The sequence below is a fragment of the Coloeus monedula genome, assembly GCF_965178545.1.
Source record: "Coloeus monedula genome assembly, chromosome: 4".
NCBI classification, from domain to species: domain Eukaryota; kingdom Metazoa; phylum Chordata; class Aves; order Passeriformes; family Corvidae; genus Coloeus; species Coloeus monedula.
In genome coordinates, this window is record NC_138784.1 from 62,658,949 (window position 1) to 62,673,266 (window position 14,318).

General features: G+C 38.7%; 1 protein-coding gene across 1 annotated transcript in view; it reads right to left on the reverse strand.

Moving 5' to 3' along the window:
• Nucleotides 1-13,987, reverse strand: part of PRKAR2B (protein kinase cAMP-dependent type II regulatory subunit beta) — a gene marked incomplete at both ends in the record, with an annotated part of 80,613 nt that extends 66,626 nt beyond the window's left edge. Inside the window, one exon of the mRNA XM_082280963.1 lies at nt 13,660-13,987. Within this exon, the coding sequence (XP_082137089.1) occupies nt 13,660-13,987 (328 nt within the window). The remainder of the gene's footprint in view (nt 1-13,659) is intronic.
• Between the last annotated feature and the right edge of the window lie 331 nt (nt 13,988-14,318).

Below are 14,318 nucleotides of genomic sequence, written 5' to 3' on the forward strand. Positions count from 1 at the left end.
TTAACCTAATTTGTCTTAACTTTCAGAGCCCTATTTTTAATTTGTGGACAATTCTTCTTCCTTAAAAGATAGTTATCAAGGCATGAGATTAGAATAGACCAAACCTTAGCCTTCAGTCCAAATTCCTTTGTTTTCCAGACTTCATCCAGATCCACGGGGTATTAAAATAGATTTTTTTCCCCACAGTTTTTAAGGATCTCTTAAAATACACAGTTTTTAAGTATCTCTTATGACTGATAGGATATGGGAAGTTACCCTTAGTTGCTATACTGCACCATATATAATCATTTTAAGATGTTTTTATCACTAATTTGATGTACTACAAGAGCTTCATAAGGTCATTCTATTAAAAACAGACATGTATGTATTTTCTAAAGCATATAGATTCACAGGCACTGTAGGTGTTCCTGTACCATGACCTTAAAATTTCTGGAAGTATTATAGATGAACACTACCCAGTTTTACAGACACGCCAATAATTCTGATTAACATGCCTCTTTCATTTGTTTCACACCTCCAGTGCAAAATTCTGCTTTCTGCTTTTAAAACAAAGAGTTACTTAGAAATCAAACCACTTCCATAAAATATGTAGGATCTGAACAATAGAAAACAGCAGTCAAATGAAAGTAATATGTATTATCTTAGATATCAAGATATCACCAAAAATACTTTTTTAAAACTGAGAAGTATGACTAAACTTTCTTTTGATACAAACAGAAAAAAAAGTGACAGTTTTGTATCCAGTGCCAAAATTCACCTCACATTCTCACTGGAATTTATGTAACTTTCCAACTACAGACTACAAAGCTTCACTCTTCTTTCCAGTCCCTTAGGCACAGTCGGTTATATGCATCTGATCCTCACTCTAGGAACACAGAATCCCACGACAAACAATAACTACACTTGGAGAAGTTACCCTTAGAAAAAATTGCAGATATTCAATCTCTAATACAGAATTTGTGCAGGAAAGGCATGAGGCTAGTTTCAGGGGGAAAAAATTCTACTTAAAATGTACTGCATTAAAAGCTCTTGCTAAGACAAAAGCTAAATTCATCCCTTCATCTAAAAAAAAAAAAAAAAAAAAAAGGTAGCTCTACAGCTCTATAAACTGTTTTGTCCTGGAATGCAGAACACAAGTTAAACAATGTCAGTTCTTAGCCAGAAGTAAGTATAAAGTAGGGTTTCCGGAATAAATGTGTACATCTTATTGGCTCTGCCTTTACATTTTTAAAACGGCACATGTTTATATTCTGATCTTTGTACATTTTCCAAATGAAAAGAAAACAAAAACATCTAAGTAATGCTTTTCAGCAATAACCAGGCTCCTGTTACTTTCTGACTGTCAGTCACAGTTGGGTAACTGCTCCAAGTGTCACAGCAATTACATTTCTATTCTTGATATTTAGGAAGAAAGAGTGCTGTTCCACAGAACCTGGTCTGCCAATTTTAAATTGGTTTCAGCACAAGCCATTCAAACACTGGAAACAAGCAAGGGCAATTTCATTTTGCAAGTGATACACAAATTCCTTAACAAAAGAAAAAACTGAACTTGCTCTACAATTTTGAACTGAATTTAACAATGAGAAAAGCCTCAAAGGAAAGAAGTTGCTAGTAATTTGTGAAAAATAGAAGCTGATACCAAACTAGTACCTACGATGAAGGATAGGTCACATAGATTCAGTCTTGACCTTCCAGCTGATCAGTACTAGACACTCACAACATCAGTATTAGATGGCTCTGAACCAGTCAGGTGTTTCCTCCATCTGAACACTGCAGTGCACCTTTAGAATCCTCTTCTTCCTGAATCAGACTCAGCACTGCAATGGTACAGTACACACTCCATGCCATATACCCACTGCCCCTTTCAGGCCATCAAGCTGGATTTTTTTCACTCCAACTGAACTGAACCCATACCAATCAACCAGAATGCTGGAATAAATTCACACTATGATTTAAAGAAACAAAGAAGGCATGTGCCAGTGTGTATGTTCAGAGCTGCACAGTCAGTTTTACTAGTTCTTCACAAGCAACTGTGTAATAACTTCAGCAAATAAAATACCAAAACTTTAAAAAAAAAGAAGAAAAAAGAAAGAAATTCACTGAAAAGGACATTGCAATAGATGGCAAAGGTGAGACATCAGATTGCAATGTATTGACCACAACTACAAACGATAACTGCTTTCTCAGAAGCTAAACACATCTTAGCAAGCACAGAAAACTCTAGGCTCATAAAAAGAACAAAAATAATTTTGCTTAAAGGTTGAATATCCCCATGGCAGTGGAATGATGCCCTGCTTGTGCCCATGCCAGTGGGGGCCTCTAGCAGTGCCTTCTGGGACAGATCCCTCCTGAGGGGTGGGACCATAGGCCAGCTCCCAGAAAAGGGACCTTGGGTCTGTCACCTCCAAGCTAGAAGAGGCAATAAATCACCTGCTTTATTAGGGAGAAGCACTACTATTCTCCTTAACCTGTAGGATTTAAGGATGTCTTTCTGAAGCTCATTTACATGTTTAGTTTTGATTCTGCCAAGGATCCAGATGCTATAGTAACAGAATTCTTTCAGAGTTGGACACAAAAACATTTTTCCAACAGGAAAAAGCATATTTCAGTAAGCCCCAATGAGGTACAGGCTGACACCAAGGCTACGTTGATCTGGATCCAAGAGTACTTGTCTCCTGTTCTGAAAGGCCTATACAAGCACCTGACAACAGCTCAGTCCCAGATGGTTTTATGTTATGTGGTGTTACAGCCATGGAGACAGTGAGTGTCATGCTAGAATTGTAAATATCAACCTGACTCCTTTTGACTGAGAAGGGTGATCACACACATTTCTGTGATTTATCTCCCATTACTGTAAAACAGAACGCAAATAATACTTTATCTCAAAACAAGGGAAATGAATCTTAGCCCATGATTGAGCTTCTGGATACAGGTCAAGCAACCGTCTTAATTTCACATAATGTAAAAAAAAAAAAAAAAAAAAGAAAAGAAGGAAAATGAAACACTTGATACCCTCTGAACAGCAACAAAAGGTAAAAAACACGAATTGTTCTTACTGTCTTTTACTGTCTCCTACTACCATTTGTTTCTTTTTGCTGTTTGTCATTTCTTTGGGTTTTGTTTTTTTATTCCAGTGCATGAGAAAGATCTTTCAGCCAAAAGAAGGTTGAGATGGAAGAAGTAGGTTGCAACTCATTGCTGTACTTTTGTGCTCCATATAACCTTCCCAGGAAATATCTCTTTCGTGGAAATGGATCAATGACATCCAATTTTGGCAGTAGCAAGAAACTCAGGTCGTTTTAGCAGTATTTACAGAAGTTCTTGTTGAGAAACTCCTTGAATTTCCAAAAACAAAGTCAGAGGACAAACACCTACATATTTGAATGGGAAGCCTAACTTTCTCTCACAAGCTCGAACTGTTCTTTGATTAGACTTCCCAAGATCCCAAGACTTCCCAGTCTCCCTATGCCTTCCAAACCCTGCATCTGTGCTTAATGAAATAATTTGAAGAATGGACTTGAAGAAAGTATGACATTGTTCCTCTTCTTTTTGCAATTTTTTTTTAGGCCATAAACTGAAATAATTACTGATGAGCCATGTTCATATGACAATATATTCCGGATAGACAGCAAACTAAGGTGCACTTAAATCAGTGGCTCCATTTTATTCCTGATACTAAGAAGGCAAAGCCAGAAGAACAAATTACTTCTTTTTGCAAGGTGGATAATGGAAATAAATCTACATCTACTCCCACCTCAACTGCCAGCAGCAGCTACATTCCAATAGAAGGGGAAAACTGACAGCTTAGCAAGGGAGACGTGCAGAAAAATACTGCAGATAAAATTTTTAACAAGAATTGAAGTTACTAGTACCTAAGAATATATAACCATCTATCTTCTTTTAAACCAATTTTTTATATGTGCATTAGGCATTAAACAGTATTTCCTGTAGGCTGAAGCAACAGGAAGGAAGGCAGGCTGTTAACTTTGTATTTAAATTACCTCACAGATGCTTAAATATTGTAGTGGTGAAGGCTAGATCAAAGTTTCTCTTGTTTAGACTACCTATTAAAAATCAGTAGAGAGAGATAAATTATCAGCTAGAAGATGGCTTTTAGAGAATGATGCCTGAATGTTACGCAAAGGCACTGAACAAAATGGCTGGAAAGAAAAAGCACTATGCATTGAAAACTGGAAAATAAAAAGCCCCAAAATAGAACTAAAGATAAAATGATGACTGGGTCTAGTACTAAAGAGACTCATCATGAAACAGATTAATAAAGCCACTGGGTCCTAATTTCTCAATTTCAGTAGAAATTAGGCATAACTAGGAACAAAAAATTAAACCTCTCCCTTTAATGTTTAGTATCATCAATTATTAAGAATATACAATTTTCAAAACTCATTCATGATGAAAAAAGGGGTTTATAACAAAAGCAGAAAACATTATGTTTGAAGCCTGAATAAAATTTTAATATATGTCTATAGCACATATTGTAATTGTTTCTGACTACAAGTGTGATGAGTATCACAAACATTGTTTTGGAGGAGAACAAGAAATCTCAGGACAATTCCAGCCATCTATTAGATGTTTTTGCCCCATTAACCATTGTTAATACAGGAGGAATACTGAAACATATTTACCAGCTTTTAGACATTCATTTCCAAGATGTTAAATAGCAAATTTCTTGATTAACGTGTATTTCAAGGACTTGTGGTATTAGTCTGCATTTTTTAGCAAAGGCAATTACTGGCCCAAAGATGGAGTTCTTCAGCATCAATGAAAAGTGTGACAGCTTCAGAGAGAGGATCTAAAAGGGAACAATTTTGGAGGTAAAAATAATGGGAAAGAGATTAGAAGGACCAGATCAGTGTCTGATAATATAACAAATATATATTCATATGTGAGGTCATCCAAAACAAGGCCATAGCAAAGCTGTCATGGAGAGTTTGAGTTCAAGTTAACACATATCCTGCAACACTTGCAAATGCCTTATAACTGATGGGAATGGATTTTGGTTTTCACACTAGCATTACAAACTATCATTAAAATCAAAATGGGAAAACACACCAAACCTTTCAGGCTGTGTTCCTGGGCAGGTGAGTCTGAATGCTTATGCTTGGTTCCACCTTGTATTCATCCCAACACTGAGAATTCAGTACATCTTTTATTTATAGTCTACACTGAGGCTTTGCAAGGAATGTTTTCTTTCCAGTTTTGGGCAAGGATTTCTTTTCTTCCTGTCTGGTATGCTTTACAATGGACATGTCTGCTAAAAAGTTGTAATATGAAAACACTACTACTATTTATAAAAACATGTTTGACGTCTGCATCACAGGGATTCAGAAGGGATTGATGCTGTTATAAAAATCTTTATACAAGCAGGATGGTATCTGGAACGACTGAGCCGGAAAGATCACATTACTTCTCCTTTCAAAATCTATTTTATACAGCAATTTTCTAGACCCTCCATTAAGGAAGCCTTCATAATATTTACTAATTGTCCCTTTTAGCCCAGCTTTACAAAAACCACTTCAGTCATATAACTGGAACAGTATGTGTAAGAAAGCTATTCTCATTATCAGCCTTTACCTGGTCAAGCTCTCAGCTTCAAATTCTTGCTCTGATGATTTTTTTCTTAATCTCATTAAGCAGAGTAATTTAAGAGTCAAATACATAAGTGAAAAACACTTTCTGTTGTTACAGCATGCTTTTTACTACTCAACCTTCCATTATCCAGAGTGTTATAGCACAATAAAGCAAGGCTGACTAAAATTTGGATTTTTTTTGTTGTTCCATTCTTTATAATTTTGAATTATTTTTATAATTTTATCTGTGGTCCACAAATTACTTTTCTGAGCAGCAAAAGGATGCTAAAAGGATGCCATTTATGGAAAGGGTGGCAAACTGTCACATGGTTGTTGTATAGTTCATTCTGAGGATACCTTGTACCTATAATCTGCATTTTACTCCTATGTACTTCAGACACCCTTGCCTGTCTCCATCCCCCTTCATTTCAGACCTCCCATGTTTTTGTATGACATGGTATCACTTGAAATACTGAATGAGGCACTGGGCATTTGATTAACATAATCTTTTTGATGTAACCCCAAAACTGTATGTCTTCTGGGCTACTTGCTGCATCGATTTAAAACTGTATTTGTGTATTACACCACCTAGAAACTGCAAATAGAAATTCTATGTGAATATTTCTGCTATTTTTATCACCAAGTGCACAAAACTTGAAACAGAGCTCCTCAAAATTTTTTATGAAAAAGCATATTGACAAACATGATGTTTTTCTACAATGAAAATGTAGTAACACCAGTCAATTAGAACAGTAAAAAAAAGAAGAGAAAACAAAGCACACTCAGAGCCAAATTTCACCCTCTTCGACGAAGTCTTGTTTAGTACTATGAGTGAAAACTGATCTACAGGCCAAAAAATGTATTCAGTAATGAAAAAAATTAAATAAAACCCCAAGTTTATAATTGTCATGATCAAAACATCCTGTTCAGTTCCATGCAGTAAATGGGTTATCATTCCTACACAGCACATGAAAGGGTGAGCCTAAAAAGGTTCCCTGAAAGGATACAGGGTTTCAGTATAAAACCCCTATATAAAGCTACCTAGACTTACCAGTATCATCATCCATTGTCCCAAAGAAAAGGAAAAATATGTATATTTCCCTGAAAATATTCTCATAAGACTACTTTCAAACAATACCATAATTGATGGATGTTTATGGTAATACCTACTTATAGACAAGCTTATTTCTTTTACAGCTTTATCTAGCATGTAGTAGTTCAGGTATACATGGACTTCATCTTTTATGCACCCATAAAACAACCTACAGTATCAAACAGACTATGTGATAAATGTATCATCCCAAGTAAAATCACCTCTTCTTCCTCTAATTATGTATGTCAAGACCTATTCCAGCAGCAGAGAACACTGAGCCACTTTTAATGGCTCTTTTTCTCAAACTCTTCTCCCTCCTTCATTCACTTTTTAAAAATCTCTCACCTTTTTAAAGCACAGAACTTCTGTATAATTACACTCGCTCAAAGCTCACAATAGGAGCTCAAACCTGGGGTGGGAATAGTTTCACTGCAGCATGACTTTAAGGCATTTCCATTAAAATAACAGTTGGTGAAATAACCACTGTGACTTGTATTAAGCATTAAAAGAAGGAACATTTCACCATGTTTATTATGTACTGTTCAATATTTCATTTCTCCATCAGCACCCTCTTAGCTGCCTATGAAGATGGCAGCTGTACCCACAGGCCTGTTTACTTTCTTGATGATGACCACTACTGTTATTTTAAAACAGAAATTGTCTGAAAACAATCTGAATTCTCCATAAAAACTTGAGTTGAAACTTTCATTAAAATACAAGTGTTATGAGGCTCCAGACATGGTAATATGAGATGACCATGTCAAAACATTTCAAAGATCTCTCAACATCAGATGACCAAGTTAACATCCATACAATGCATTAGCCACTGATTTTAGTTAAGTTCACATTTATGCTCTTCTGAAATATATTTATAAGCCAAACAGAATTTCAGTAGTAAGTTCAGGACATAAATTTGGGCGACGAGGGCTGTATCTGGGTAGAAAAGTAAGGGCACAGAATTTAATCTGCTCTCTCTCCCTCACATATGCTGTCTATTCTTTTATCTTTCACCCCTTACTTCAATTCTGTATCTCCTCCTTCCTCTTGTTTTTACCTTTGTATTTCCCTTGCCACACACGGACTCCTTTTCTACCTCTATGTCCTGCCTTCCACCTTGCCTTCTTGTTTCTTTCATCACTGTCCCAACAAACGAAATTTCCCAATCTAGAGGTCATCTTTGATATCTGAAAATCGGAAGCGCAGCAGCAGCCTGTACCTTGACTAATCTGTACCTTGTGACTTAAATGTGTGTTTTCCAAACCATATGTTCCAGATTTACAGAAGCAGCTAAGGCCAATAAGTCTGCAGAGATTTGATTGTTTAGGTAGATTTCACGCAGACTGAGGGAACTGGACAGAACTAGAGAACATAATGCAATACTTTTGCATAACAGACTTGGGATAAACCATGGGATATACATGTATTAAACCAAGCTTAACTTCCTGACAGACGCAAGAAGCACCTCTGTGCAGGTTACAAACACTAGGTCATTATGCTGTAGGAGTACATTCTAAAAACACACACTCTCCTAGTGTCCAGAGATTAATCTTTATTCTGTTCACCAAGCAGGGAAATAAACTGTTTTTTCCATTCACTTAAATGTATAAACAGGAGTAAACACAGGGAAAGAAAAATACAAGGTTTCTTTGGGAAACTGAAATGAAGTCAGCAAGTGAAACAATACTCCTAGAGAGTTCCTGAGGAAGCAAGTTTTCCTTTGAAACAGACATGATATAAGCAAAAAACTGAGAGTTGCTGTGCAAATGTTAGTACTGACACTGCTTACAGGTTATAACTCCTAATGCAATCACTACAAACCCATGCCAGCGAAATCTTATGTCTTCCTATGTGCACTGAATTAATGCTGTTCTCCTTTTCCAAGCCGAACAGTCAGCCAAAATCACCTCTACATTGTCTCCTTAGCCAAAAAGAAGCTGAAGACAAATTCAAATATTTTTGGTATAGTTCTACTACTTTTCTGTCCATAACTCTTTGGAATTTTCTCCTGCTTCCCTTCAATACACAAACTTAAACAAAATATTAGCCAGCAGAGACACCTCCACTCGTGCATGCTTAATTTTGAGCACGGATGCATAAATACTTTTGAGTGGAGGCTGCTATAATTTCAACTAAGTTATTAATTTAAACATACTTATTGTTTTAAAAAGTGGTTATGTCAAAAGTATTCCTTTCATCTACAATCACAAGTAGATGCATGTCTGAGAGGGAACCATACTCCTTACTACAAAGGCTACTAAATGATAGATATTACAAGTTCACATTTCTAGTTGATTATAATTTTGTCAAACTAAGCTTTTTGACGGCAAATCTCTCAACTTGACTAAAACATCTGTGTCAGATTAAGGAACTGAAAAAAAACCCAAAAAACCCACAGACAATAGCCAACTTGCTTGGGTTTACTTTCTAAAATAACTGTTAGCACAAAGAAAATATTTTAGTTTGCTCCTGTCAAAAACACTGGAAACCATTATTGCAAAAATCTGCATTATTCTGAAGACTTACAGCAAGGACTTCCAGCTTTGTGTTTTGTGACTGTGTACACTAGTAGAAAAGAGCAGCCAGTAGCCAACCCCTGACCAAAGCCTACTGGATGAGTGAGGCACCCAATTCACGCAGCTGAATTCTTCTCCTTCCCAGAATCTGTCTTCTTCCCAAACACCCATCCTGAACAGTTATTTACACACATTATTTACTCTTCACACACGTTATTCTCTGAATGACAGCAGGCATAGTCTAGAAAATTGCAAAGAGATATGGCCCAAAGCCTTGCCAAGGAGTGCTCCAACAATGCCATGCTCACAATGTCTGCAGCTGGAAACTTGTCTCTTCTAAACTGCATCCACAGTAAGGCTGCTCCAGCCTGGGTCTAATCAGGTTTGTCCTCATAATACAAATAATGTTTTATTTCTTTCTGTATTTCAAAAGAGTGACTGTAGAAATGATTAAAACTTCATTTCTAAGGTTGGCTAAGTACATATCAGATGGCAGTGCTTTCAGCCATTATGCATCATACCCCAGATTTCAGTTTGAATATACACATTAATAAGAAATTCACATGCTTTTCTATATGGCCCCTGATTTAATGATATCCCACTATGAAACACATGTATTTTTATATTGCTCTCTTGCTCTCAATGACCCCTTCCACTGCTCTAATCTACCCGTTATCTACACACAATAGACTTACAGGAAAGTTACAAACTAATCAGTGCTTTCTGGTTTTCTTTAACTTCAGGAACAATAAAAAAGCTTAACAGAACTGGTGAAGTACCATTTAACATCACAAAGCTGGCACAAATGTAGTTGTGTGCAAAGTTTTTTCTGATGCTCTTGTTTCTACAATTTACCTATTATTTCAAAATTTTTATCAACAGTACATCTGTAAAGCACTTCAGATTGAATAAATGAACTAAAATAAAGACATGCCTATAAAATTGGTATTGTAATGTAGAATATGTATGTTTTACCTACACGGTGATCTCATATTATTTAGGTGCAATCAGTGGGTTAAGCTGAGATACGCACTTGCATTTTCTAGCTCAAGTTTTCAAAGAAGGAACTCAAAGCAACCAACACACCAACAGAAGCACACGGGGGAGGAGAGGGACAGCTGTAGTATTTTCCTGTTAAAATACACCACTATCTGAGAAAGACACCAAAACAAACTGAAGTAAAACAAAACAAAAGAAAAATGAAGTAAACAAAGGCTATGTAGTGCCAAATTATACATCCAGCACTGCAGTTTTTGAGTTTAAAGAACAGCAATGTTACTTCTAAAAACTCCTCTACTAATTCATATTAAGGCTAGAGGAAATACTAATTTTTAGCTACAGCAAATATTTTAAAACAGCTGTTACAAATTACATGGGTTATTACCCACCAAAATAAGTTGCAAATCAACATGTAAGTGGTAACATCAAAAGAAAAGCATAGTCACTGTAAAAAGAACAAATACTTTACTGAACATCTTCAAATTTTGCAGACACAGTGTAATAAATCTTAGTATGTGCTTTAGACCTGTTAAAAGTTAGACAAATTTTCTAAAATGGGGCTCATTTTTATGTGTATGTCCTATTCAATTTAGTAATTGCTATTAGTATTAGTAGGAATTAGTTGTAACTGGTTAATGCTAATACACCCATGCAGGACAATTAATATATTTTTTAAAACCAACAAACAAATCAAATAGAAGCCCTAAAAAACATGCCCAAATTAAACTGTGAGTTCTGAAGGGTATAATCTAAATATTCTGAACATAAAGAATATCCTTTCTGAGGTCACCTTAACTCCAGGTGCCAATTCAAAACTATGACACCGATACAACAAGTTCTCCCTCCAGACAAGGTAACTGCTTTTACCTTTATGTGGTTTCTGCACCTGAGGTAATGGACACAGCAGAGATCTGAACAGAGTTTAATTCAAGGTTCACGTGTAACTCTTAATCCCCAGTACAGGGTTTTTTTCTTTTTAACACAGCTTATGCCTCATCTCATCATTTCTGAAACAGGATAATGCTCATGTACCTTCCGAAATACATTTCAAGGACAAAACTAATACTGACAAAGAGTTCAACTGCAGTGCTTGTAGGTATTTAGAAATATTCGGTGGGGAAAAAATAGGTTTGGAGCATTTAGACTGAGAGCTCAACAATGTCCTGTTTGAATTAATTGAGGAACACTGTCAGTTTGACATTTCAAGTGTAGTGCTTTACCAAAGAAAAGATACCGCCACCAGGTCTGACCTCTTTCACAGGGGTTTTCATTTTACATCTGCTCATCACCTTTACAAATTTCTTGTCCTCTTGTAAGGATGCAAACAGGACAAATCGGCTATACAGAAGCAGTTTAATCATTCATAAAGGCAAAAGGAAAAATTAAATTTAAAAAATTTGCCCCAAGCTTAAGTTCTTAAGAATTGCTACTTCTAGAAACAGAAAGCAAAAGCATAAAAGAAATATGCTTTTAAATTGGTATTTAAACCCATTAAACAAATATTTGAATACTTTATGCCTCCAGTTATTAACAAAAAGCTGAGTGGATGCATTGTTACCTTAAAAGAATATATTCAGGGAAGACATAAAATTTGAATTTAAAATACACACTCCTGCATAATGCACACATACACAAGCACACTATTAGTAATCATTTACTAAGAGTTACTTCTTATTAACCTTCATATGGCTTCACAAATATTTTCATTTTTGTTTCTTTTAATTAATAATTATTTGAACTGACAGAAATTACAAATCATAATACAATTAAACAGTCAAAATATATTAAGCTTAAAAATGTGATATTTTAAAGGGTTTTTGTCAAGCAAATAAATCAATTAGTCAAACTAAGAGATTCTAGCATGTCCCTTAATGAGAATATTGACAATAACGTCTTTCCCTCTTCACAATCACAACAAAAAGACTGTCAAAAGAATCTTGATTACAGGTATTCATTAGAAAAGCTTAGAAAGCTTCTTAAAGCACCCTGTAAAGTTACAGGTATGTAACAAATACATACTAATAAATAAAACTACATTTCTGCACTTCCCTCCATACAACATTCCAGTTCTCCATTTATCAATGAGATTGTTTGGTGTTATAATAATTAATGTTTGAAAAAACACATCTAGTGTTAGTGAATTAAGATAATAAATACGTTTTTTCTTCCATACTGTAACCATTTCAGTTTTCAAAGACAGCAAATTTTCAAACTTCTACTGATGTCACAATCAGCATTAGAGTTTTAAATTGCCACATAAATCTGCGGAATATGATTGACAGATTCGATTTCTCATTAAATACATGAGGGTATAGCTGCAAAGAACAGACGAAAAGAATGGTGACTGTCTTATGGGGTAACACAAAGCATTTTGAAAACTTACCCAGTTCTTAAACGCCTACTTGTTTATCTACGTTTCCTGATAAAATGCACATAACACATCATTTTAGATGCACTGATATTCAACAAGCAAACAACTGCCTCCTGTACTCTGCTAAGTAAATCTACCTCCAGCACGACTCGGAGGGATGACTGCTTTGATGATCTGATGAGATACGCTTCCACTTCAAGCTATCCTCAAAAAAAAAAAAAAAGATAAAGATGCTTGGATGCTTTCCTCTTCCCCATCTAACCGTACTGACTGACCCTTTAGTCAGCCTGCTCATGGAACAAAGGCAAAGCACTACGCACTCTTCAGAGAGAGCTCCTACCCGTCCCATAACCCACACCAGCAGATAGATTGACACAGTCTCTAAATAAAACCTGTCAGCCACACAAAGATAAGGTGTCATTAGCTGCGTGCAGATCGGTGTTACCTTCAAACACAAAGATACTGCATACGTTCTTTGCTGTCACAGCAACACTTGTTCCACAGGCCCTTCTAAATGCAGAAAATTTCACCCTGGCTTTCAGGAAGAAATCTTTAAATTGTGCTCTACTTTTTAAAACACATATAAGTACATCTACGTAAATTGCTTAATCAAGTGCATGAATACAGCAACATGCCCATGAGAGGTGTTTTCTAAGGTAGACATACCTACTAATTACAGAATGCAGATTTGCTCTCTTCTGCTCTTATAAAACGGAAACATATAGATCTTTGCTAGACTGTTACAGGCTCATACGCTACAAGCGAGGCAGCTGGTGCTACCTGTATGCCAAATACCCAGCACCGCCGAACAAGGGAAAGCCCGGGAGGTTAAAGTTTGCCGCGGGATACGGGAAACCTCCCGCGGGCTCCGCTGTTTGGCGTCAGCGCAGGCGGTCCCTGCCCGCGGTGCCGCCGCTGCCCGTGTCCGCGTACCGAGGCCAGCGCGCTCCCGCCGCCCCTGCGACCCCCAGGCTCCCCACACGGCGAGCGGCCCGGGCCGGGACCCCCATCCCTCCGGCCGCGCACCTGAGCCCGGGCGGCTGCGGGAGCCCCCCCGCCCCCACCCCCGGGGCCGGCGAGGCGGGGGAGCCTTACCCGGGAACTGCTGCGGCGGCGGCGGCGGCGGCGGCTGCTCGTCCTCGCCGCTCTCGGAGTCGGTCTGCATGGGCTCCTCGGCGAAGTTGACCCCGCGGGCGTCGGGGGGGCCCCGGCGCGGCGGCTGGGTGCCCCTGTCATGGCCGGTGCCCGCTCTGCGGCCGCTCGGCTCCTTCTCCGCCGCCGCCTTGGCCGTCGCCGCCTCCTCCTTGAGGCGCCCGAAGTACTGGAGGGCGAACTCCAGCAGGTCCCCGGGCTGGCTCCGCAGCACCTCTACCGTGAAGCCCTGCAGCAGCTCCGTCAGCCCCGCCGGGATGGAGATGCTCATGCCGGGGCCGGCCGGGGGGGCACAGCCCGGCCAGGAAGGGGGAGGGAGAGGGGAAGGGGAGAGGAGAAGGAGGAGAAGGAGGAGGAGGAGAAGGGGGAGAGAGCCCGGGGCCGGGGGTCGGCGGCCCGGGGGACGAGGCGCGCCCGGCGGATCGCCCGTGGGCAGCGGGAAGGGGCGGGCGGCGGCGCAGGTGGGAGCGGGCGGGGGGCGGGCCCGCGGGGGGCAGCGGCTCTGGCAGCCTCGGCGGCGGCGCCTCCTCCCCCCGCGCCGGGGAACCTCGCGCACATGTGACCCGGGAAACCATGACAACCTCCCGCCGGGGACTGCGGCC